The 25,953-nt window shown below is 47.2% G+C and overlaps 1 protein-coding gene across 2 annotated transcripts; it reads right to left on the bottom strand.

Moving 5' to 3' along the window:
• Window positions 1–1,943: 1,943 nt before the first annotated feature.
• STYXL1 (serine/threonine/tyrosine interacting like 1) lies at window positions 1,944–25,678 on the bottom strand (the record flags this gene model as incomplete). Of its 2 annotated transcripts, XM_080940426.1 has the most annotated exons (8): window positions 1,944–2,075; window positions 9,766–9,878; window positions 11,015–11,112; window positions 12,462–12,607; window positions 14,371–14,516; window positions 21,015–21,180; window positions 24,171–24,232; window positions 25,576–25,678. In XM_080940426.1, 8 exons carry the CDS (start codon window positions 25,676–25,678, stop codon window positions 1,944–1,946), a joined length of 966 nt encoding a protein of 321 aa, XP_080796552.1. The 2 variants fall into 2 exon arrangements, with proteins under 2 accessions (XP_080796552.1, XP_080796553.1); XM_080940427.1 differs by lacking the exons at window positions 12,462–12,607; window positions 21,015–21,180.
• Between the last annotated feature and the right edge of the window lie 275 nt (window positions 25,679–25,953).

Genomic DNA, 25,953 nt, shown 5'->3' with positions numbered 1-25,953 from the left:
CGGCATGCCTAGACATATAAAATAAAGTGCAGGGCCGGAGCGAAAGCTCAGCAGTTAAGAGTACTGGCTGCTCTTACAGAGGACCTGTGTTCAATGCCTAAATCTACATGGTGGCTCATAACCATCTGTAACTCCAGTCCCAGGAGATCCAACACCCATTTCTGGCCTTCACCAGTACCAGGCCCACATATGTGGTACTTAGACATATATGCCGGCAAAAAAAAAAAAAAAAAAAAAGTGCATGCATGGTACAATACAAAATTTTAAATACAGCGTAATAAAAACTTGGAAGATTTTGTGGAACATTGTGGGGGTGTGGCTCAGTCAGCAGAATGCCTACATGCAGAAGGCCTGGGTTTGCTTCCTAGTAACCACAAAGTTGGTGTGGTGGTACAGGCCTGAATTCCTAGCAACTGGAAGAAGAAACAAGAGGATCCGAAGTTCAATGTCATCCTCAGCTACACAGTGACTAGCAGGCAATCCTGAGCTACATGAGACTCTATCTTAAAAGAAAAGAAAAAAGAAAAAAATGGACATAGAATTTCTAGAAACCTGGGAGTGTGTGATGGTTGGGCCAGAGTGTCTCCTTTGCAATGAGCTGGGACAGAGAGTATATACCTAGAGACCCATAGGTAGTGGTCAGAGCTCTGGCTCTGGGGATATGGCAAATGCCCCTGTTTTGGGGCCCCTGAAGTCTGGAGCATCCCTAAGGCTGGGTGGGAGAATCTGCACCCTGGGATAGACACGGTGGTTGCTGGTCACAACACAGAGCGCGGCTGGACGGGCAATGTAAGCATCGCTGAGTACCCCCTGCCCAGGTAACCTCCAAAGAGTGGAAGTCATCAGTGGGTTCCACAGCTGCCCCAGGACTGCAGCAGGGTTGGTGCAGCTTTGCCCCCAGGGAGGAAAGTACCTGAGGAGCCAGAAGGAAAAGGAGCTCTGCTCTGCTGAATGGACCGGGGCCTAAGGCCAGTCATAGCAACACACCTGAAAACCCAGCACTCGGGTAAGAGGCAAGAAAACGGCAGGGCTGAGGGTGGCCGGGGCATGTAATAAGATAGAGAGATGGCTCAGTGGTTAAGAGCACTGGCTCCTTTTCCAGAGGATCCAGGTTTGGTTCCCAGCACCAACATGGTGGTTCACAACCATCTGCAACTCTAGTTCCAAGGGGTCCAGTGCCCCCTCCTGACATCTGTAGGCGCGAAGCATACAATGCTACATACATGCAAGCTATCTACATACATAAAACAGTATCTAAAATAAACTCCAAAGGTGTAGCAAATGGGTTAGAAGAGAACCCGTGCAGGGCCTGCCTAGCATGCAGGAAGCCCTGCGCCCATTCTCAGCACCGACTAAACAGAAGTAGTGGTGTGCGCTGTGGTCTCCACACTGGAGAGCCGGGGGCAGAAGAGCAGGAGTCTAAGGTCCTCTCCAGTGACACAGAGTTTGAGGCCATCCCAGTCTGTATGAAACCTTGTCTCAAAAAATAAAAGGCTAAGGATGTAGCTCAGTGATGGAGGGAGAGCCTGCCTAGCCTGCAGGAGGCTCTAATCAGTGGTTCTCGACCATGGATCCAGACCGCTTTAGGGGTCAAATGATCTTCTCACAGGGATCGTCTGACACCATCAGAAAACACAGATACATTACAATTCACAACGGTAGCAAAATTACAGTTATGAAGTAGCAATGAAATAATGTTATGGTGGATGTCAGCACCACATGAGGAACTGCATTAAAGGGTTGCAGCATTAGAAAGGTTGAGAACCACTTTAGGTTCAATCCTTGGTACTTGGGAAAAAACAACAACAAAAGAACCAGTCTTAGGATGCAGATATGAACCCTCAGGTCTTCTTCAGTGCAAACCCAGCTTCCCTTCCCCACCCCCACCCCCGAATGTGCCAATCAAGATTCCTCAGTGACCATGGCTGGGTCACAGGCGAGGGTCAGTAGATAGGCTCGGAGATGTCTGTGAGATATTCCCCATGGAGGACTTTCTCCCACTCCAGCAGCTGAGCCACAAAGACCCGATTCGGACGCATGTTGGCTTTGCATTTCTTCACATGGGCCCAGGACCTCTGTGAATGCAAAGATAGGAAGGCTTCAGGACGGGTGTTGGGATGCTTCCAGACTAGATCACAGCCAGCTCAGGGGCGGGGGGGGGACAGGAGACACCTACCCAGAAGCCCACATGATGGCTTAAGGCCAGAAGCAGATGCAGGGGTAGGGTAGGAGTTCACTTGGTAGTGTGCTTTCAGAGAAAGCATGAGGAGCTGAGTCCAGACCCCAGGACCCATGCACAAAAGCTGGTTGTGGTTGCATTTGTAATCCTATTGCTGGGGAAGTAGAGGCAGGAGGATTCCTGAGGCTCACTAGCCTACTTGCCTAGCTTAATTGTGGAGTTCTAGGCCATGTCTTAGATAGAAAGAAAGAAAGAAAGAAAGAAAGAAAGAAAGAAAGAAAGAAAGAAAGAAAGAAAGAGAGGGGGAGAAGGGAGGGAGGAAGGGAGGGAAGAAAAAAGAAAAGGAAAGAGGAAGAAAGAAAAGGATGGAAAAGAAAAAAGGAGGGAGAGAAGGAGAGGGGAGGGGAGACAGAGGGGAAGATTAGAGAAGAGAAGAGAAGAGAGAAGAGAATGTGTGGCCAAACCGGATGATCTGAGTTCAACCCTAGTGACCCATATTGTGCAAGAAAAGGACTGATTTTGGCACATATGCCATGTAGATACATACACAAATATGTGCACACACGTGTACACACTCACACACTAACACACTCAAAGGAACTACAGGAAGATAATTTAGGCATAGACAGTGGGATGGTTTGCTTATGCTTGGCCAGGGAGTGGCTATCAGGAGGTGTGGTCTTGGAGGAAGTGTGTCACTGTGGGGGTGGGCCTGGAGACCCTCCTCCTAGCTGCCTAAGGATGCCCAGCCTGTTCCTGGCTTCCTTCAGATAAAGATGTAGAACTCTCAGCTCCTCCTGCACCATGCCTGCCTGGATGCTGCCATGCTCCTGCCTTGATGATAATGGACTGAACCTCTGAACCTGTAAGCCAGACCCAGTTAAATGTTTTCCTTTATAAAACTTGCATTGGTCATGGTGTCTGTTCACGGCAATAAAACCTTAACTAAAACAGACAGAATAGAAGCCTGAGGTGAAATCATCAGGGCAAGGAGCCCTGGGCACAGGTTGGGCCATAGGCAAGCTCCTCGGCTTCTGACTCTGTCTCCCATGGCTTCTATGAGACAATTCGTGCAAGCTCCCGTGGGCAGGTCAATGCTAGGCTGGGCCTGGGATGCATAGCAGCCTCAACAAAGGTCTGCATTGAGAGTTGTCGAATCACTGGAGAGATGACAGGAACCACGGGCCAGTTCTCCGAAGAAGGAAAGACAAAGCTGCCTTCCTGCACGTGCTGCATGCACAATAAAGTGCAGATTGATCAATATGTGAATAACGTGAATATACGTGGCTAGCTTTCATCTGGGCTACAGAGTGTAGAAAGGCAAATGGCACCTTAGGGGCTAGAGTGATGCCTCAGAGATTAAGAACATGTACTGCTCTTGCAGAGGACCTAAGTTTGATTCCCAGCACCTACACCAGGCACCTCACAACCTTGTTTATCTCCAGGTCCAGGAAATATAATGACTTCTTCTGGCTTCTGAGGGCAACTGCACACATGTGCACACAAGTCCCGCCCCCACACACACAGTAGAGCTAATAAACACAGCAACACTGTAGAATAATAAATTCAACACATAACTGTCCGTTGTGCTTCTATGTGCTAATAATAAACAGTAGAAAAGGAAGAGGAGGAGGAGAAAAAAGACAAGAAATCAAGGGCCTGGAGGGATGGCTCAGTAATTAACAGCACTTGCTGCTCTTCCAGAGGACCCAGGACAACTTCCCAGCACCCACACAGTCCAACCACTTGTGATGACAATCCTTCTGATCTAATGTTTTTGGCTTCCACAAGTACCTGCACACACATGACACATATACATACACTGAAGTACAGACACATACACACTAAGAAAGACAGAAGTCAGGCAATAGTGGTGTATGCCTTTAATCTTCTTTAAGCACTCAGGAGGCAGAGGCAGGAGGATCTCTGAGTTTGAGGCTAGCTTGGTCTACAGAGTGAGTTCTAAGACAGCCAGTGCTACACAGAAAAACCCTGTCTCAAAATACAAAAGAAAGAAAGACGGATTCAGGTTACTTCCTGGCAGCTATTCCACAGACTCAGAACTGTGCTGCGTACTTTCCTCCCAGCCAAATCGCTCAACTAAGACCAAGTCCCCGCTGGACTGCTCAGGGTGCCAGACCTCATCCATTCCAGAATATGCCCGGCGCTATCCGCCCAGCTGCTCCTAGACCACCATTCAGTACGATGAGACCAGCTTCCTCACAGGTCCCACGAGTCATGTCAACACAACGTGCTGCTAACACATCAACACAGACAATGGGTCCTCGTCCTGCAGCTGCTGCTGCTGCAGCCACTCCTGCTGTCCGCGCCGTTCCCCAGTATAAAGACGCCGCGGGAGTCCGAAATCCCCAGCAACATCTTAACGCACAGCCACAAGTTACCATGCAACAGCCTGCTGTTCATGTCCAAGGTCAAGAACCTTTAACTGCTTCCATGTTGGCATCTGAGCCCCCACAAGAGCAAAAGCAAATGTTGGGTGAACGGCTGTTTCCTCTTATTCAAGCCATGCACCCTTCTCTTGCTGGCAAAATCACTGGCATGCTGCTGGAGATTGACAACGCAGAGTTACTTCACATGCTCGGGTCTCCAGAGTCTCTCCGCTCAAAGGTCGATGAAGCTGTGGCTGTACTACAAGCCCACCAAGCAAAGGAGGCTGCTCAGAAAGCAGGGAACAGTGCCACTGGTGTTCCAACTGTTTAAATTGATCGGGGACCACGAACAGAAAACCGTGTTTCACCGAAGAAAAATATCTTAAACATCGAAAATTTAAATATTATGGAAAAAAAACATTGCAAAATATAAAATAAATTAAAAAAGGAAAGGAAACTTTGAACCTTATGTACCGAGCAAATGCCAGGTCTAGCAAACAGTCCTAGTCCTAGATTACTTGATTTAAAACAACAAAAAATACAAAAAATAGTAAAATATAAAAACAAATTGTTTTATAGACCCTGGGAAAATAATTTTCAGCAAATACAAAAATTTAAAGCATTCCTTTCTTTAATTTTGTAATTCTTTACTGTGGAATAGCTTGGGACGTCAGTTCTGTTCTAAGGAGCAGAGCTGACAACTGAGCAAGGAAATGTAATTTGGATTATAAAATTCTTGCTTTAATAAAAATTCCTTAAACAGTAAAAAAAAAAAAAAAAAAGAAAGAAAGAAAGAAAGAAAGAAAGAAGAAAAGGACGGAGGGAGGGAGGAAAGAAACCTGCTCTAAAGCAATTGCCTTCTAAGCATGAGGGCCTGAGTTAACCCAGGGAAGCCATGCTTATTCCCAGCACCGAGGAGCTGGAGGCAGGTGGGTCCGTGGGGGCTGCCAGTCAGCCTATGTCCTACTTGTCAAACTCCAGGCCAATGAAAAAACTTGCCTTAAAAAGGAAGGAAGGAAGGAAGGAAGGAAGGAAGGAAGGAAGGAAGGAAGGAAGGAAGCAAAAAAAAAAAAAAAAAAAAAATAAGGAAAGAAATCCAAGGTAGATCCAAGGTAGGTATGCCTGAAGAGGGATACCTGAAGCTGTCCTCCAACCTACACACACACACACATACACACACACACACACACACATACACACACACACACACACACACACACCCTCATATGCACCTACACACAGAGAAGGAAAACATGAATTGTGTAAAGTACCGAATGTAGACAAACTGAGAGCCAGGAAGCAGCCGGTGACTGCCAGAGGCTGGGATCAGGGGAAACCAGGGCTGTCATTCACTAGGCATACAATTTCAGTTTTGCAAGATGAGAAGGTTTACAAATTAGGTTTCACAACTCAAATGTGCTTACCACGAAAGTATATGTTTAGAAATCATTAGGAGAGATGGGGGTGTGGCTTGATTGGTAGGGTGCTTGCCTATCTACATGGGACCCCGGGTTGGACCCCAAGCACCATATAAAACTGGCACAGGAGTTGGAGAGATGACTCAGGAGTTAGGAGCACTTTGCTGCTTTTGCCGAGGACGAGAGTTCAGTTCCCAGAACCCACACTGTGGTGGTTCACAATCATCTGCAACTCCAGCTCCAGAGGATCCAACACTCTCTCCCAGCAGGCACCTGTACACATGTGCATGCATGCACACAGAAACAATAAAACACCTTAAAACAAAACTGGACTTTCTGGCACAGGCCTGCAGCCCCAGTGCTGGAGGTGGATGCAGAAGTTCATGGTCTTCCTTGGCTATGGACTGAGTTTGAGGCCTGGGCTACAGGGATCCTAGTGTGGATAAAACACATTGAGATGATAAAAAAAAAAAGGAACAGCCGGTAAGCCCAGCATAAAGGAGACTGATAGAAGATGAGAGGCCAGAGTCTGAGGACAGCCTAAACTACAACCGAGAACCTGTCTCAGAAGACAAAGTGAAGGCAGTGACCTGTGCCATGTGTCTGGGGCAGGGGGCAGAGCCATCCTGCTGTAAGTTTTACTAGAAACTGTCAGGACAGGCCAAGAATGTGGCCCTGTACCCACTGCACACCTCAGCTCATAACATATCTGCTGGGACTCTCACAGGCTTGTGAGACTTGTCCTGTCTAACCTGGGACAGAAAGTGGCCAGGGCACACTTGGTGAGGGTCAGCAGGCTCTGGTCTTAAGGCTGCAAGGCCTTGTCCTTCCTGCTACTTTGGGACCCTGTGGGTGTCGCACCTGGGCCAGTAGGATTTGGATCCCGGCCATACTCTATCTGTAACTGCGTGGCTCAGGGACAGCACCCATACTGAACACATCTGGAAAAAAGCTGGGGAACATAACAGTATCTAAGCTGCAAGGTCGCTGTGAATATGTCATCATGTATAAAGAACTAAAAGGGCCAGGGACAGTGGGACAAGGCAACAACCCCAATATTCAAGGAGGCTGGGGTGGGAAGAAGGATTGTGAGTTCTAACCTGGGGTTCCATCATGAGTTCCCTGTAAGCCTGAGTTGTATAGTCAATTGCAGATGGACCGTTATATAGTGAGTTCCAGGCCATCATGAACTGTATAGCAAAATTTATGCAACAAAGAGAATATGCCCCTGTCTTTAAAGGGGGCACCAAATGGGGGCCAGAGAGATGGCTGTGAAGTTTAGAGCAATTGCTGCTCTTCTAGAGGCTCCAGGTTCAATTCCTGACACATATTTGGTGGCTCACAAGTGGGTGTAACTCCCTCTTTTCTCCTCTGGGGACACTGCATGAATGTTGTGCACAAAACACAGGTAGAGAAACACTAGTACACATAAAATTAAAACAAGCAGATGGGGGGGTGGTGTACCCCTTTAATTCCAGCACTCAAGAGGCAGAGGCAGGTCTCTGAGTTCAAGGCCAGTCTAGACTATAGAGTGAGTTTCAGGACAGTCAAAGTTACAGAGAGAAAGCCTGTCTTGAATGAATAAATAAATTTACTTGTTATCATGTTGTATATAGGGTATACATGTTATATATAGGGTATACATGCTATATATAGGGTTTACATGTTATATGATAGGGTGGGATGCACATGCCAGTGTGCACTGTGGAGGCCAAATAAAGAGTCAGGTCTCTCCAGCTTTACCTAGGTCCCATGTATTAAGCCCCGACAGCCAGGCTTACAGGCAAGGGCTTTAACTGCTTAGCCACTTTGCCAGCTGTTTCTCTACAGATCCTTGATGAACACAGGTACAAAGGGTTCAACATGCCCACTGCACAGACAGAGAGCCTGCCCCAGCACAACAGCTTCATGTCAGCCTCCTGTGGTCAAGCCCAGGTCAAGTTATATTAGTGATAAGCGGGCACTCCTATTGACAGCAAGGGGAGCTGAACAGCTCTTTGTGGCAGAGTTACCTAGAAGGCCTCTCTGGGAGGAGTGGCCAATGCAAGTGCACTACTGCTCCTCACTGGAGTATAGCAAAGGCTACAGCTACTTCTGCAGGTCCTCTTTGGGGAATATCTAAGCACTCTTGCACTGAACCGGACCCCACTGGGGGTTTCTAGGCAAATGCTCTACCACTGAGCCGCACACCTCGGGTTGAAATCTGGAGGTTCTTTAGATTCTGTTCATGCCCTCTGAGCCTACAAGCAGGCTGTGACTGACAGTGTTTATCATGGGAAATGCAAGGGCATGCTCCAGCCTGGCTTCTGTCATGACTCCCTCTGTTGTGGCTATAAGCTACTGCTTTTCTGTTCCTCTACTGCTAAGGAAGGAGGGTGGAGGGAGGGAGGCAGGGAGGCAGGGAGAGAGGGAGGGAGGGAGGGAGGGAGGGAGGGAGGGAAGGATAGATTAACTGGCTGAGGCCCAGCCAGCCCAGCCATTCTGTGGCTTTATGAAATTCTTCTTGGGACAAACCAAAACTAACTTGGGGACTGTGGCCTGTGGCCGTTAATTTCAGCTTGGCGGGTCTGGAATCTACCAGAAGGGAGTCCCCATGAGGAACTGTCTAGAATAGGTTGGACTGTGGGTCTGTCTCTGGGGAATTGTCAGGATTGTGTCAATTGATGAGAAAGACTCATTTTTTTATGGTGGGCAAGACCATTCTCTGGCTGGGATCCTAGACCGTGGAAAATGGAAAAAGTGAGCAGAGCTGCAGTATGTATCCGTCGGTGAGCACAGGCGTGCATGCATCCATCGGTGAGCACAGGTGTGCATGCATCTGTCGGTGAGCACAGGTGTGCATCCATCACTCTGTGCTTCCTCACAGTGATACAATGTGAGCAGTTGCTTCAAGCTCCTGCTGCCTTTACTTTCCCACCATTATGGATTATAACCTGGAAATGTGAGCTAGAAAAAGCCCTTTCTCCCTTCAGCTGCTTTTATAGAGTATTTTATCAGAACAACAGAAGCTAAGGGCTGGAGATATTGCTCAGCAGACAAGAGCAGCCTATGCTGCTATTGCAGATGTCCAGTTCCTAGGTGCCTATAACTCCAACTCTAGGGGATCTGATAAACACTCGAGCACACACATACACACACATGCATGCACACATACACGCACATACAAAGAGACAGATAGGCAAACAGAGAAACAAAGAGACAGGATAGAGAACTAAAAATAAAACAAATCTCTTTAGTTGTCAGTTTGTTAGAAAAATAAACAACTAAGATGGTGGCCATATAGGTGAACTGTCACCCAGAGGCTGGACTGGCTGAGAACCTGCTCTGAAGCTCCTGGTCTACACAGAGGGACCTTACTCTTGAGTGCGGCAGACTGGGTGACATCTAAACTTTGGATTTCTCCTCCCTGACTCTTTTCCATTTGATCTTAAAGGGAAGCCCCTATGGCAGCACTGCGGTCTGAAGTCTGCCCAGATCCACTTCAGATGCTTCCCCCCGCCCAGGGTGCTTGTGATTCAGTTCTTGCCTAGGGAATAATACTTTTCTTTTCTTCAGAGGACATTTCTCTGTGTAGCTCTGGCTGTCTTGGAACTCACTCTGTAGACAGGCTGGCCTCAAATCCACAGAGTTCTACCTGTTCCTGCCTCTTGAGTGCTGAGATTAAAGGTATAAACAAACCACCAGGCCCAGCATAGACCCAGAGCCTTTTGCAGTCCAGGTGACCACTGTCTCAGTGGAACCCCAGCGCCAGCCACAGCCTCAGCCTCATGACACATACCTTCAGGGTCTCCTCTTTATAATGCATGAGGAAGGCCACCACAGCAGCAACGCTGCGGCTGATGCCCTGGGTAGAAAAGACCAGAATGGTAGATCGAAGCCTGAGGTGAAGTTCTGCAAAATGAAGAGAGAGAGAGAAGGGCTGTGTGTGGCACTCTCCTGTGGGATACTCAGTGGTCATCAGGAGACCATCCATGCAAGCCTAGTAGCACAGGCTGGAATCCTAGTTGTTCAGAGGCTACGAGGGAAAAAAAGACTGAAAGTTTAAGATCAGTCTAGGTAACCCAGGGAGACACTGTCAAAAGGAAAAAGAAAAAGAGGACTGCAAGTCCTAGAATCCCCCAGTGAGGGGCTGGGGGCGTGGCTCAGTGGTAGAGCCCCTGCCTAGAATCCCCCAGGAAGGGGCTGGGGGCGTGGCTCAGTGGTAGAGCCCCTGCCTAAAATCCCCCAGTGAGGGGCTGGGGGCATGGCATGGGTTAGAGGTATAGCACTTACCTAGCATGTGTTCCACCCTGATTGTAGACCTCAAGTAGGAAAAAAAAAAAAAAAAAAAAAAACCCAAAAAGGGAAGTGGTGAATTGCTGGGCAAGTGAGGGATGGTGGAGACCACTATTCCACCCACAGCCACTGGGGCCATATTGGTACTGTGTTAGCAGTCAAGACCCCTGACCTGACTCAGCTTAGCTCTGCCCACGAATTTTGCTTCTTCTGGTCAACTCTAAACTTGGGATGGCAGGAAGATCTGCCTTTGGTGCACTAAGCAGCTGATGGGCTTTGCTATAGCAAGTTGAGAGGCCAGAGCAGAGCCAAGTAGACACATGAAGCATGATGGGAATCAGAGGTGAATGAATTTGGGGAGACCTTCCTTCACTTACTCCACTTACCAACTAGCACCGAGCACACAAGTAGAAAGAGAAGCATTTCTGAGGCCCCAGACCCCACAGAGGAGCAGGTAACAGAAACATGGTGCGCCCATGTTTGGCCAGTGTCTTCACTGTATGACTACCTCAGAATGATTGGCCAGATAGCTAAGGGACAATCAGATATAGTGTGTTCCTGTCATGGGAGCCACTCCTTCTAAGCTGCTAATGTACATGTAGCTGAGGGCTTCTGAGCAGCAGCTGAATATGCTAGACTGTATACTCTTCCCAAGTCCTGGGGGACTCAAGCAGAGAGAGAGAGAGAGAGAGAGAGAGAGAGAGATTTGTTGACACACATAAAACACTCCCTGATCTGGAAATTCTCCTTACCAATAAAGTGACAGATGTGGCGGAAAGAGGTAAAAAGGATGGAGTCTGGAGCATCCTCAATCTTGATATGCAGGAGCCTGTCTGCATTGCCTACAAAACTGAGGGAATACAGCACAGTGGTGAGTATCTGTTTCTGCCTTACTGGAGCATTCCTTCCAGGAGGGAGGCTTCTTAACACTTGGGATGTAAAGGAAACTTCCAAAGCTCAAAAATAAGCAACTTGTAAGCCCCAGAAATGTTCTGAAACTTACAAGATTTACAAGGCCCCTCCCCAAGCTTCGCAGGTAGTAACAACTGCAGGTTAGAGGAGACTCTGGCCTGAGAAGCTGTCTGTGAGTCATGCAGGGAACTCCAGGGTCCCTATCACGAATCCTGATTCAGCTGATTATGAGTCACCCATGTTCCTGTAAGTCACCTCTCTATACACGTGCACCAGTTAAGTAATTGCAGTAAACTCACTGGTTCTCTGTGTTGGACTTTGGTGGTGTCCTATCTGGGGTGAGTACATGTTTCTCCACATCTCCCCAGGAAAATTCACACAACACATGGGGGACCAGCCAGCCCCACTATAGTGTAGTGTGTAATGTCCACAGCACCAGAAGGTAATGATTGGAGGCTGACATCAGGATGACAGGAACTAGTAGAAATAGTACCTGGGGGCTGGGAAAGGCTCCGTTGATAAAATGTTTATCAGACAAGCATCAGGATCTGATTTTGATTCCCAGCCTCTACAAAAATGCCAGGCTTGGTGGCCTGCAATTGGAATTCCAGCCCTGGGCAAATACATCCCTGGTCTCACTGGCCAACCAGTCTAGCCTATTGGTGATTTCTAGGCCAGTGAGAGGTCCTTTGTCTTTTAAAAAAATGTAGAGAGCTCCTGCAGAATGACAGTGAGGATAGTCATCTGGCCTGCACAGATAGTTCCACATGTGCACACAGAGAAGTCTGACATAAAATATCTGCCCAGAATTCGCCAGTGAGGGGCTTGTGTAGTCTAAGGACTCTGCTAGAACCCTCTGATAAAGGAATGGGGCAGGCTCACCAGAGGCGCAAGTGACTCTGACCTAAAACAAAAGCATGGGCAGAAGGGGGCTGCCCAGGCAGCAAAACGTCCACTACGCAGCATGAGGACACGTGTCACAGTCTCTAGCACTCCCACAAAACAGCTGGGTTAATGGGGTGTGCATCTGGAAACTTAGGTCTGGGGACACAGAGACAGATCCCCAAACTTGCTGGCTAGCCAGATAACCGGTCCATGAGCACCTGATGCAGTGAGAGACCCTTTCTTAAAAAATAAAGTGGAGAATGACAGAGAAAGATGGTCAACAGTAACATAAGGCCTTTTTCTGTACATACATCTGCATGTGCACGAACACACACACACACACACACACACACACACACACACGCGCGCGCACACAATAGCAATAGTATTATCTTTACTTACTAGGGTGTTGTCTCCATGGAAATATTGACATGTGCTTTAATTTTCAAATCCTTGTGCATCTTAGCATTGCAGGCTTGACTGACTTTGCCCAGGAAGACTCTGCCTGGAAGTATCTCAATTGGATATGGCTGAAAGGCATCCAGTTCCTGGGATGGGGAAGAAAGGCTGCTGTGGATATATGCCCACCAAAGATAACTGGGAGGTTTATCTCTGGAGGTGAGGCTCTACAGGTAAACTCAGAAGGGCAATCCCAAGACAGTGGAGGAGACACTGGCAATGAACACCTCACATGAGAAGTCAGAGCCCTGAATGTAAACAAGAATATGGCATATATATATGTGTGTGTGTGTCATGGTGTATGTGTGTGTGTGTGTGTGTGTGTGTGTGTGTGTGTGTGTTAGAAGGGACTGAATCCTGGTTCATTTAGTAGGAAAATCATCTACTACTGAACTGTATAACCCAGTTGTCTTTTTATCTTGACACAGGCTCTTGCTAGGTTGTCCAAGATGGTGTTAAACACACACACACACACACACACACACACACACACACACACACACTGAGGCATGCACATACTCATGTCACAAAATAAATCATTATCAGAAAAAAGAAAGCTAGCAACATCCTCAGTATAAAATACTGAAAACAAAAAGGTTTATTTTGGCTCTGTGTTTTCGACTTTAATCCATCATGGTAGAGAAGGCACAGTGGTAGGGTTCTGTCCATGGCAGTGAGGAAAGGTGCCACAGAGTAGGAAACAGGTTAGTGGGCCAGAACCAGGACTGAGTATATAACATTTAAGACCCACCCTTAGGACCTACTTCCACCAGCCAGGCCCCACCTCCCAAAAGCTCTGCAGCCATCTGAGGGACTCTGGCTGGAGAACAAGTGTTCAGAGCATACACCTATGGGTGAACATTTCAGAGTCAAACTGTACACTGCTGACTTTGCACACTGCCCCACACAGAAACCATACCTCCTCTAGGTTCCGTTCCTATGTTTGGCCTCCCTGTAATATGTGTAATGGTTTGTATATGCTAGGTCCAGGGAGTGGTACTATTAGGAGGTGTGGGCCTGTTGGAGTAGGTGTGCCACTGTGGGTGTGAGCTTTAAGACCCTTATCTTAGCTGCCTTGAAACCAGTTTTCCCCTAGCAGCCTTCAGATGAAGATGTAGAACTCTCAGCTCCTCCTGTGTCATGCCTGCCTGAACTCTGTCATACTTCTGCCTTGATGATAATGGTCTGAAACTCTGAACCTATAAGCCAACCCTAATTAAATGCTGTCCTTATAGGATTTGCCTTGATCATGGTGTCTGTTCACAGCAGTAAAACCCTAAGACAATGTGTGTCTTAGTCAGGATTTGTATTCCTGCATAAAACATCATGACTAAGAAGCAAGTTGGTTTATTCAGCTTACACTTCCACATTGCTGTTCATCATCAAAGGAAGTCAGGACAGGAACTCACGTAGGGCAGAAACTTAAAGGCAGGAGCTAATGCAGAGGCCGTGGAGGTGTGCTGCTTACTGGCTTGTTTCCCCTGGTTTGCTCAGCTTGCTTTCTTAGGACTACCAGTCCAAGGATGGCACCACCCACAGTGGGCTAGGCCCTCCGCCCTTGATCACTAATTGAGAAAATGTCTTACAGCTGGACCTCATGGAGGCATTACCTCAAGGGAGGCTCCTTTTTCTGTGATAACTCCAGCTTGTGTCAAGTTGACATAAAGCCAGCCAGCACAATGTGTTAGCTCAGAATTTGTCATTATGGACTGAACCCCACCAGTTGCCCTTGGCTTATTTCTCCACTCTCATTTCCCATGTCCTCTATCCCGTCTTCTCTTTCTCCACCTCAATTTACCTGTCAGTCTCCAGCCTCACTTCCCAGTGGTCGATGAGTATTCTCCTGCCTCACCTGGGGCATCCAGATGATCTTCTGTGTCCTGAAGAAGTGGTACATGCCAGAGAAGCATTCATAGCCCCCTCTGAGGACATAGACAGGTTGTCGGGTAAAGTGGATGAGGATTTGTCCAAATTCCACAGCAGGTCCAGGTAAAAGTTCTACAGGCAGAAACCAAAGAGGTACAAAAAGTATTTACCATTTGCCTAGTATGAGAATGAATGGCCACTTCCACTGAAAACAATTACTCAGAAACCCAAGTTAAGGGGCACATAAAATAAAATTAGAAAAAAAAAATCTGAGTCAAGGGTAGAGAGGAATGTTACAAGTGAAACCTTGTTTTTAGTTTTTTAAAGCATATATATGTATGGTTGTTTGCCTTCATGTCTGTCTGTGCACCACAAGTGTGCAGTGATTGCAGAGGCAGAAGAAGGCACTGTATCACCTAGAACTGAAGTTACAGACAATTGTAGGCAACTATCTGGGCATTGGGATTCAAACCCAGGTCCTCTGGAAGGGCAACCAGTGCTCTTAATCACCAAGCCATCTCTCCAGCGTCAAAGTTTTATTAGTTTTAATTGTGTGTATGTGTAGGATTGTACAGCGGGTACAGATACCCACAGAAGCCAGTACAGGGCACCCAGTAGAGTTAGATTCCCAGAGCTGCAGACACAGATGGTTGTGAGCCACCCAACATAGATTCTGGGAACTGGACTCGGGTCCTCTACAAGAACAAAAATATCTGCTTAACTGCTGATTCATCTCTCCAGCCTCTCATCAAACCTCGTATGGCTGAATAATATTCCATTCTGTGGATTACTACATTCAGTTCCTCCCATTCATAGGCTTATTAAGACATCTGTACTGAATAAAGCACAAGCTTTTGTGTGATGTGTTTTCATTCTCTTGGAGTATGTACCTCAACACCTTGAAGAGTCACTATTGCTTTCATTATAGTGAACCATTTTATTCTCTTCTTAGTCGTGTTTCATTTGGGTTAGGGTTTGGTTGGTTGGTCGGTTGGTTTTGTTTCTTTTGAGACAGTCTCTCTCTGTAACCCTGGCTGTCCTGGAAGTTGCTCTTTAGACCAGGACGGCCTTGATATCAAAGATCTGCCTATGTCTGCCTTCCAAGTGCTCAGATTAAATGTGTGTGCCACAAATGCTTGGCTTTGGTTAGTTTTTAAGTTTTGTAAAATTAATTTTATTTTTAATGGCATGTGTGTGTGAGTATATATGGAGATCAGAGGCCAACTCATAGGAGTTTGTTCTCTCTGCCTCCTTTTGGGATCCAGGGATGGAAGTTAGCTTGTGGGTCTGTTCCTAGGTGCATTCTACCATCTTACTGACTCTGATTTTGTTTTGTGCTTTGAGTCAGGGTCTCACTCTGTAGCAGAATCCTGCCTGGGATTCACTATGTAGCCAAGACTACCCTTGAAACTGTAATAATCCTGTAGGCTCAGTCTCCAGTGCTGGGATGACAGCTGAAAGCCTCCATGCTGGCCCTTTCACTGAGTTCAGTGGTGTACAAAGGCTCAGTGTCCCCACACCCTTGACAACACTTGCTATTATAACACTTGGCATGTTTTAAATTGTGCCCACCCTGGTAGGTGTCAAGTAATACCTCCTTATGATTTAGTCTTATTTCTGAGATGAGATCTGTGTAGCTCAGTCTGGCCTGGAACTCACTATCCTGACTCTCCCTCCTCAGTGTAGGGATTAGATGCATCCCTACACTGTGCCTGCCTGGTGTGTGTGTGTGTGTGTGTGTGTGTGTGTGTGTGTGTGTGTGTGTGTGCATGTGTGCATGTGAGACAGAGATTCATCCCACAGTGCACATGTGGAAACCAGTCACGTTGCAGGAGTCCATTTTCTTCTTCCAGCATGTGGGTCCCAGAGATCATCTCACTGGGCCTCTTTTTATGGTTTGCTATAAATTTAAACCTCAAGCTGTTCATAATTATGCTGTATAATATGAATAATCTTCGTTACCCACTTGTCTAAACCTAAAACACCTGGGACACTGGGGGACAGATCTCTGAGGGTAAATGAGGGTGTCTCCAGGGAGAAGTTAAGTGAGGAGGGAACATCGATCCTTAATGTGGGGCACTGTTCCATGGTCTGGGGCTGGGACAGAATTAAAAGAGGAAATGGAGGGTCAGTAACTGCAGACCAAACCCTCTGAAACTGAGAGCCAAAGTCACTGCTCTCGTAAGCCATTGGTCAAGTCCTCTGTCCCAGCAGCAGGAAAGTCACTAATGCAGACCCCGTGCCACTTCAACAAAACACCTGCATACCTGTCTCCACCAAGACACCCTGACCCAGGAACACTGGTTGGCAGACCCTCCAGAGCCTGCCAGCAGGAGAAGGGCATGGGCTCTGTCCTCCAAATTGACTTCTGGGGCTGGGGAGATGGCTCAGACACCAGAGAGTCAGGAAAGCCTGAGGACCTGAGTTCTGTTCCCAGAACCCACATAAGAACACTGGGCTTTGTGGTGTATGCTGTAATCTCATCAGTGAAGGCAGACAGATCCCTGGGGCTCCACAGCAGGTTAGCCCAGCTGAACTGGTGAATTATACAGAAGGAGAGAGTCTCAAAAAATAAGGTAGGGCCATGAAGACAGTTCAGTGTGTAAAGGTGCCTGTCACCAAGTCAGATGGTCAGGCCTTGATTTCAGGACCTCTACACAAGCTCTGCAACACACCTGCCCTCAATAAATTATCTATCTATCTATCTATCTATCTACATCTATATATCTATCTATATCTTTATCTATATATAATTTAAGCAATGTTTAGAAGGAGAACAGCATCTGAAGATCAACACCTAATGTTTTCATTTGTGTACCCACTCATGTGGTCCTACACATACACACAAAATAAAAATCAACTGGGGAAGAAAAAGTTAATTAGTTTGGTTAAATAAACTGAACTTTTGTTCCTGAAGACAAGGACACTTCCAGAAGGGACTTCTCAGGACATTAGTGGCAGGGAGCTGTCCGGAGGGTGAGCCTGTGTCTGTAAACCATGGTGGGAGAAAACTTGCAGCATCAGGTGGAATTCATCCCCCTCCCCATGGAGCCTGGCTCAGAGGTCCCAGAGTCCAGACAGTAGGTTACAGGGCACCAGCCATGTCTCTCTTGAGCAAGAGACAACTGGGTCAGAGGCCACAGGGGAGCTGGAATGGCAGTCGCAGGCCACATCAATGCTGTTACCTTTAGCCTAGATATCTGCCCCTCCACTGCTAGAGACAGTCCACAACTACAGGGTCGGCGTTAGAGACAGTTGAGGACTCCCACAGAACCTGGTCACCCTGCCAAGCAGCTTCGTGAGCTATTATACATACTGTTTCAGAAAAGGCTGTTTGTCAAAAAACAGTAGCTAGGCATGCTGGTGCACACATGCAATCCCAACACACATGAAACTGAGGCTGGAGGATGACAGATTTGGAATCCCTTGTTGTCAGCCTTACCAATGGACTGCAGATGAGCACTGCCCCACCTGGCTGAAAGATATCATTTTAGCACACCTGGCTTCACAAGGCATCTGTTTGCTTTGTTTTGTTGTTGTTGTTGTTGTTTTTTTTTTCCAGACAAGAATCTCACTGCATAGCCTTGGCTGGAGACTATTCCATATGTAGATCAGGCTGTCCTTGAACTCACAGAGATCTGCCTAATTCTGTTTCTTGAGTGCTGGGATTAAAGGTATATGCCACCAGGCCCAAAACCCATCATCATTTTAATTAAGGAAAGTTGCCTACAGTGAAATGTTACATTTGGCCGAGTTCTCTTTCTGGGTGGGAAAATCAATAGTACAATGTTACCCCTTACAGAGTAAAAGTGTTTTCTTAAATCATATTTACTTACTTATTTGTGTGTGGGGACATGCGTCTGCCATAACATGCATATGGAAGTCAGAGGACAACTTGTGGAAGATGGTTGTTTCCTTCCATGCCAGTCCTAGGGATGAACCTCAGGTGGTCAGGCTTGGCAACAAGCTTCTTTATTGCTGAACCACCTAAGCAGCCCCAGTCCCTAGGACTGCAGGGTCCAGTTTGTAGTCCTGAAACTATGAGGAGGCCGAGCCGGTGGTACTCACCAGCAGTTCCAGCACTGGAAAGGTGGAGGCAAGGGGTTGAAAAGAACAAGCTATGGTAATGTTGAGGCCAGCTGGGCTACAAGACCCTGTCTCAAAAAAGTTGGGGCCAGAAAGCTGGCTCAGAGTAGAGACACTTGCTGTCAAGCCTTATCACGTGAGTTTGATCCCTAGAACTTACCTGACAGAATCCACATGTATTGTGGCATGTATCATACACACACTAATTTTTAAAGTTTTATTTGTGTATGTCTGGGTTGGGGGAGTGCACGTGCCTTCACCCCGGTGGGTCAGATGCCCTGCAGCTGTAGTTACAGAGAGTTGTGAGGCACCTACATAAAGGCTGGGACTCCAACTCAGGTCCACTGAAGACTAGCGCTCTTAACTGCTGAGCCATCTCTCCATTCTAACATATACAAACATACAAACAAATGAAAAGGGCTAAGGATGTAGCTCAGTTGGTAGAGACTGGCCTAGCATACCCAAGGCCCTGTGTCCATCCCCGGCACTGCATATGACATGGTGGCATATGCCTGTAATACTGGCACTCAAAAGGTGGAGAAAGAACCAAAAGTTCAAGGTCATCCTCAGCTACAGAGTGAGTTTGAGGCCAGCTGGACAAGAGATGCTGATTTAAAACTAACAAATACTTACAAACTACAGCACAAAGGAAATTTCCAAGACAAAGACCACTTAGAAGTCTAGACGGCAGATGTTATTAAAGATGGGGCCTTAGCACCACCCAGTGGCAGAGAGTGTCAATGCATACCCTCATCCTGTCAGCAAGGGCCACCACCCCAAAACTATGGGCAGAAAAGACACTAAACCAGCTTCAAAACTTTAATTAAATGTCTTGTAACTGACTACATATTTTTAGGTAATCTTCTGATTTTTACTACTTTATTCATTTGTGTGTGTACATGTATGTGTATTACCACACACATGTGAATATCAGAGAACAACTCATAGGAGTAAATTCTCTCCTTCCACCATTTGGGTCCTGGGGATCACAATCAGGTTGTTAAACTTGGTGGCAAGTGCATTTACCTACACAGCCATCGTACTCCACCCCCCGCCCCGCCTCAACATAGTAGTGATGATTGGTCCCTGGGCCTTGTGCATGGGTGCAGAGGAGGCAAGTATTCTATCACTCACCTATAGCCCTGGACAAATTTTATTTATTTGCTTACTGAGATAAAGTTTCACTATGTAGCCCTGGCTGTCCTGGAACCTGTTCTGTATACCAGGCTGGCCTAAAACAGAGATACACCTTTCTCTGCTTCCTGGGTGGTGAGATTAATGGTGTACTATTTGTTTGTTTGTTTTTATAACTATTTATTTCTTTTGAGACAGGGTTTCCCAGACCCCAGCCTGACCTTGATCTTGCTGTGTATAGCTGGCAACAGCCCTGAGCATCTGCTCCTTCTGCCTCCACATTGCAAGTGTGTCCCAGAACACCCTGTTTATGTGGTATTGGAGTGGACCTCGAGTTTCTTACATGCTAGATGAGCACTCTACCAACTAAGCTACAGTCCCAGCCAAGTTGTTTGTTTTCATTTAAAACATGGTCTCACTGTGCAGCACAGGCTGTCCTCAAACTCGGGTAGTCCTGGTGCTTCAGACTCCCAGTGCTGGGACTGTGCTCAAGTGCCGCCATACCTGACCCAGCTGGCACTGTCATTATAACCTCTAGGGAAACATTGGGTCTCCTGGAAGAGTGACCCCTGAATCCTGAACCCAAAGATAAAATGATAAACATTTTGTCATTTAGGGCCACTGAGTTTCACATCATTTATTGTGTGCAACCATAGAGTGCTCACTGCTAGGCATGCGATTTCACCTTCTCCTATCTTTCATGTGTGTGTATGTCATATGCAGGTATGTGGTGCATGGTTTTGCATGTGGAGATGCACACATGTTGCAGGAAATGGCTTAGTTAGTGAGCTGAGGACCTGAGTTCCACCCCCAGAGTCTGTGTAAAAGCCAGGCACAGTGGCACACTTCTGTAACGCTAGCACCAGGAAGGTAGGGACAGGTGACTTCCTGGGACTCACTGGCCAGCCAGCCCTAGCCTTCTAGACAACATCCAGACCAGCAGAGACAGTCCTAAAGCACAAGGCACTTGAGGACTACACCTGAGACTGGCCTCTGGTCTCCACAGGCCTGTGTACACACACAGACATACAGAGCAGTAAAATAGAAAAATCATTCTTTCCTCCTTTGTTTTCCTCAAGTAATGTGATCACAGCCACACAAAAACAAGGAATATAGGACTGTCCACTGTTATCTTTGTGGTTGTAAAAACCTACCTGGGAAGGGAGAGTACACTCAGGAAGCAGAGGGACATCTTCTGGACAGCTGGGGCTACACACTTCCTTGTTTTGTTTTTTGTTTGTTTGTTTTGTTTTTCCGAGACAGGGTTTCTCCACGCTGTCTTGGAACTCTCTCTGTAGACCTAGAGATCCACCTACCTCTGCTTTCCAAGTGCTGGGATTAAAGGTGTGCACTATCACAACCCAACTTGAAAGACCCTTTCTCAAACAACACCAAAAAGACAAAAATTACCAGTGTTCTCCTTGCCCTGTCTGTTTTCTTCTTCCTCCTCCTCTTCCTTCTCATACTGCCACTGCCGTAGGCTCAACTCCAGGGAGCTGGTGTTGCTGTCGTACACAATGCAGTATCTCACACACTCCAGATCTACAGACTCTGGAATGAGGTACTGATGATCTCTCTGAGGAAACCACAAATATATGTTGCTAAGGAGCTCAGCTGGCTATACTGCCCCTGTACAACATCCAGATGACAAGCCTGAGGCAGGGGTTGGGTTGGGATGATTCATGAGATGGGAGAGTCTCTTGACTCCTACCCACCACTAAAAAGGACCAAAGCAGGCGACTTAGCTGGAGATGGCCTGGCTGGAGAATGGTCCATCACTGTCTCACAGCCATCAGAGTTGCTGCGGCTGGATGAATGTTAGCAGGAGACCCAAACCCAAAACCATTCATGAAGATGGTAAGGTCCTGAAGCAGAAGCCCCAAGTGAGCGAATGTCACCAGAACTGAGATCAATGCAGGCTATGGGACAGCAGAACTTGGGTCTCTTGCTTAGGCTCTTACTGTATTACTGACCAGTCTCACTGCTGTGACAGAGCACCTGACAAGAGCAGCTTGTGGAAGAAAGGCTCACAGTTTAAGGGTACAATCCGTTGTGGAGAATGAGGTGTGGCTGCCAGAGCATGAGGCAGATGCTCACGTTGTGTTCAAAGAGGCAGCAGAGAGACGAATGCTGGCGCTAAGCTAGATTTCTTTTAAGACAGGGTTTCTCTGTGTAGCCCTGGCTGTCCCGAAACTCACTCTATAGACCAGGCTGGCCTGGAACTCACAGAGATCCTCCTGCTTCTGCCTTCTGAATGCTGGGATAAAAAGCATGTGCCGCCACCGCTCAGTTTCACCTTCTCATTTGTATTGAGTCTGGATTCAGCCCAGGGGACGATGCTGACCAAACTCTGTTCCCACCTCATTTAACCCACTCTAGCAACCCTGCCACAGATAGGCCGCGAGATTTGTCTCCAAGAAAATACTAGATTCTACTATGCAGCCTCTGTTAACCATTACACTGATGCGCCTTGTGAGCTTCTAACTTAACCTCCGGCATGTGACAGACCTTAACTGTATGTTTTATATAGATGAATGACCAGCGAGCAGAAGCCATGAGGTGGAATGTATTGGTGAGTGACAGTTGTGAGTGGCTGAGTCACCATAATGTGGGTTCCAAGAGTGAAATAAAAGATGTGTTCTCAGTGTGAAATGTCTCCCACAGGCACAAGTGTTCCCTAGATGATGACACAATTTTAGGCAATTATGGAACCTTTAGCAGATAAAGCTTTGTCAGACAACGTGTGTCACAGGGGGATAAGCCTTGAGGTTTTTCAGTCCAGCCTCATTTCTGGTCCATTCTCTGCTTCCTGACTATGGAAAAATGTGACATGTTGGCTCACATGCCTACCTCATGGCCTCCCCACTAAGACAGGACTCAACTGTGAGCTAAAATACCCTCCCTGTCCTCCCTGCTGCTTTTGTCCCTGCAGTGAATGAGAACTGTAACTGATAAAGGTGCGGAGCTCACCTGGGGAGGGGTAAGGTCACCTGGGGAGGGGGTGAGGTCACCTGGGGAGGGGTGAGGTCACCTGGGGAGGGGTGAGGTCACCTGGGGAGGGGGTGAGGTCACCTGGGGAGGGGTGAGCTCACCTGGGGAGGGGTGAGGTCACCTGGGGAGGGGGTGAGGTCACCTGGGGAGGGGGTGAGGTCACCTGGGGAGGGGTGAGGTCACCTGGGGAGACACATACAGGAACCTGGCAGATGTCATAGAACTCAAGGACTGCTGACTAGAAGACAGCTCAGATTGCAGCCTTCACTTACTCTTAGTGTCCCTTATGAGTCCCCATCACTAAGGAAATCTAGGCCCAACACTGCCTGTTGCAACCTGGGCTATCTGATGCAGAAGTCCCAACAGAGGACGTGCAGGGAGTTATGACAAATGCCCATGCATTCTGCTTTACAGAATAGTGTCAAGGCAGGAAGTTAAGGGCCACGAGGTCCAGACTAACAAGAACCTCCACAACACAAAGGGGAGAGATCTATTTGGCTAAAAGTTCAATGAATATCCAGGTTTATTGCAGGGTGGTGGTCCACACATGTCATGAGGATCTTGAGATCCACAACAACCTAGACTACGTACCAAGACTGACTAAGAATGAACAGGAGTGAGGCCAGTGAGATGGCTCAGCAGGTAAAGGTGCACACTGAGAACCCGAGTTCATTCCTGGGACTCACATGTAGAGGTTATTTTCTGATCTCCACAAGTGTGACATGGTCTGGCCATGCCCAGATACATACCCACCCCCACCTCCACACAGAGAGAACTGGGGAGGGGAGACGAGTTCAGTTCCCAGCACCTACTTTGAGTAGCTCACATCTGCCTGTAACTCTACCTCTAGGGGAGTTAGTGGATCCAGTGTGCTCTTCTGGACTTTGCAGGCACCTATATTCATGTGCACATGTGCACACACACATAATTAAAAATAATAATGCAGGCTGGAGAGATGGCTCAGTGGTTAAGAGTACTGACTGCTTTTCCAGAGGTCCTGAGTTCAATTCCCAGCCACCACATGCTGGCTCACAACCATCTGTAATGGGACCTGTTGCCCTTTTCTGGTGTGTCTGAAGAGAAATAGCTACAGTGTTCTTAATACATAAAATAAACAAATCTTTAAAAAAGAATCATAAGGTGGGTAATAAAAGAAGATAACTTATACTGTGGCTTATGCACACACACACACACATACACACACACACACACACACTCACACACACAGTAAACAAAGGTTAGGACATGTTCTGCGCAGAGAAAAGGCCTCTCTCTAGTCACCAGTGTTTGCCAACAACCTGTCCTGACCACCTACCAGCGGCAGAGAGTAGACAAAGCATACAGCACCAAACTCACAGACAAGTCCTGGAGGACTCAGAGAGCAGATGTACAGAAACTGTGTGGACAGACCGTCTTTCCCAGCTCTGACACCAATGACTTAGTAACAGCAGGAACAGAGCGTATCCACTAGGAGGAGCTCTAGGGGATGTGGGAGGAACTTAGGACAAGCACCATTCCCACCACCTGTTCCTCAAGTCCCCTTCCCTCCCCTCCCTGCCCTCCTCAGCCTGGTACCTTCTTCACTCTGCGGGCAGTGATCACATGGCTTTCATCATACTGCCTTTTGGATCGAACATCTGGGAAAGAAAACAGTTGAACTCGGAGCTGGACTTAAAGGGCACAGAAAACTGGTGGAAAGGTAACTGTCACCTCAGCACCTAGTGTCTGTGAAGGAAGGACCAGTGGCATGAAGACTGTGAGCAAGGGTTACATAGTAAGATTCTTGTCTTCAAATAAATAATGTCTGTATCCCTCCCTCCCTCTCTCCCTCCTTCTCTTCTCCCCCCAATCTGTGGTGTACATGCCACACAGTGGGTTAGAGGATAACCTGAGAGTCAGCTCTCTTTCCACCAAGTAGTCTCCAGGGACTAGACTCAGGTCATCAGCCTTGACAGCAAACACCTTTACCTGCAAAGCCCCTAGACTCTGTCTTAAAACAAAACAAAACCTTTTTTAAGGGGGTGGGCGTTTAAAATGGGGTTGTTTCTCTGTGTATCCCTGGCTGTCCTAGAACATGTTCTAAAAACCAAACCTTGAACTCACAGATCCATCAGCCTCTGCCTCCCAAGTGACCTCTTCACTTCTTTGAAACACAGTCTCACCATGTAACCCAGGCAGCCTGAAACGCTTGCTGAGCTGCCTTGGCGTTGGGCCCACAGGCCTGAGCCACCATGCTGTGCAGAACTTTCCTTGACCTAATCTTGAGGTGGTTTTCAGTGCTATGACACTCAGCTGCAGCACTGTTGCCTTTGTTTGCATGTGTGGTATATACAGAGGCAGGAAGAGTGTGTGGAGAGATGTACAAGTGTGTGCACATGCCTGTGTCTTCCTCAACCACACTCCACTTTGTTTTCCGAAGCTAGGTCTCACTGAACCCAAAGCTCACCTTCTTAGTGTCTAGTAAGCCAGCCTGCCCTTTGTATCCCATCTCCCTGTCTGAGTCCTGGGATTACAGGCTGCTGCCAAACCGCTTCACTTGTATATGGGTGCTGGGGACCAAACTCTGGTGCTCATGACTGTACAAGTACCTTACTCACTGAGCCTGGCCTCCCCAGCCTAATGGTAGGCAGCATTTTGAACCAACCATTCATTTCCCCTCCTGAAACTTTGCTAACCTCCACAAGAAAGGTTTGTAGGCCACTGTTCTCATCATACCTGTGGGTTAATAGTGTGCTGATGTTTGTGTGTGTGATGTTTGTGTTGGTGTGTTTGTGTGTGTATTGGTATATGTCATATGTATGTTGGTGTTTGGGTTTGTGTGTTGATGTGTGTTGTATGTCTGCAAGTTGATATTGGTATGTGTTTGGGCTGATGTGTTGGTGTGTACTGGTGTATATCATGTGGTCTGCATGTTGTTATGTGTGTGTGAGTGTCTATATGTTGGTATTCTTGGGTTGGTGTGTTGTTGTTTTCTACTTACCCAGTAAACAGAGGTAGTTGGGCTCAGCTAATCTGGACAGCTTGGAGACCTGATTCAAGATGTTATAGAGTTCTGTTGGCTCACAGAAAAGCAAGTCAGCCATCCTACTGGGAAGAATCAACAATGTACATGTTTAACAGACATCTCTCTATTTACACAAATGACCAGAAAATGAGATACTGAATTAAACACGCCAGAAAATGAAAGTCAGGGGCTCAAGCTATAGCTCAATTGACAGAGTGCTTGCCTAGCATTTATAAATCACAACATATAGATATGCAAATATAGCATAAATATGCAAATGTATTGTAACATAGGAAGCCATACAATACCAAGGAAGCTGTAAACGGTTACTATTTCTGTCTCTGTGTGTATGTG

This window comes from Micromys minutus (genome assembly GCF_963924665.1).
Source record: "Micromys minutus genome assembly, chromosome: 29".
Lineage (NCBI taxonomy): Eukaryota > Metazoa > Chordata > Mammalia > Rodentia > Muridae > Micromys > Micromys minutus.
Note: the sequence above shows the minus strand (reverse complement) of the source record. Positions and strands in the feature narration are given on the sequence as shown.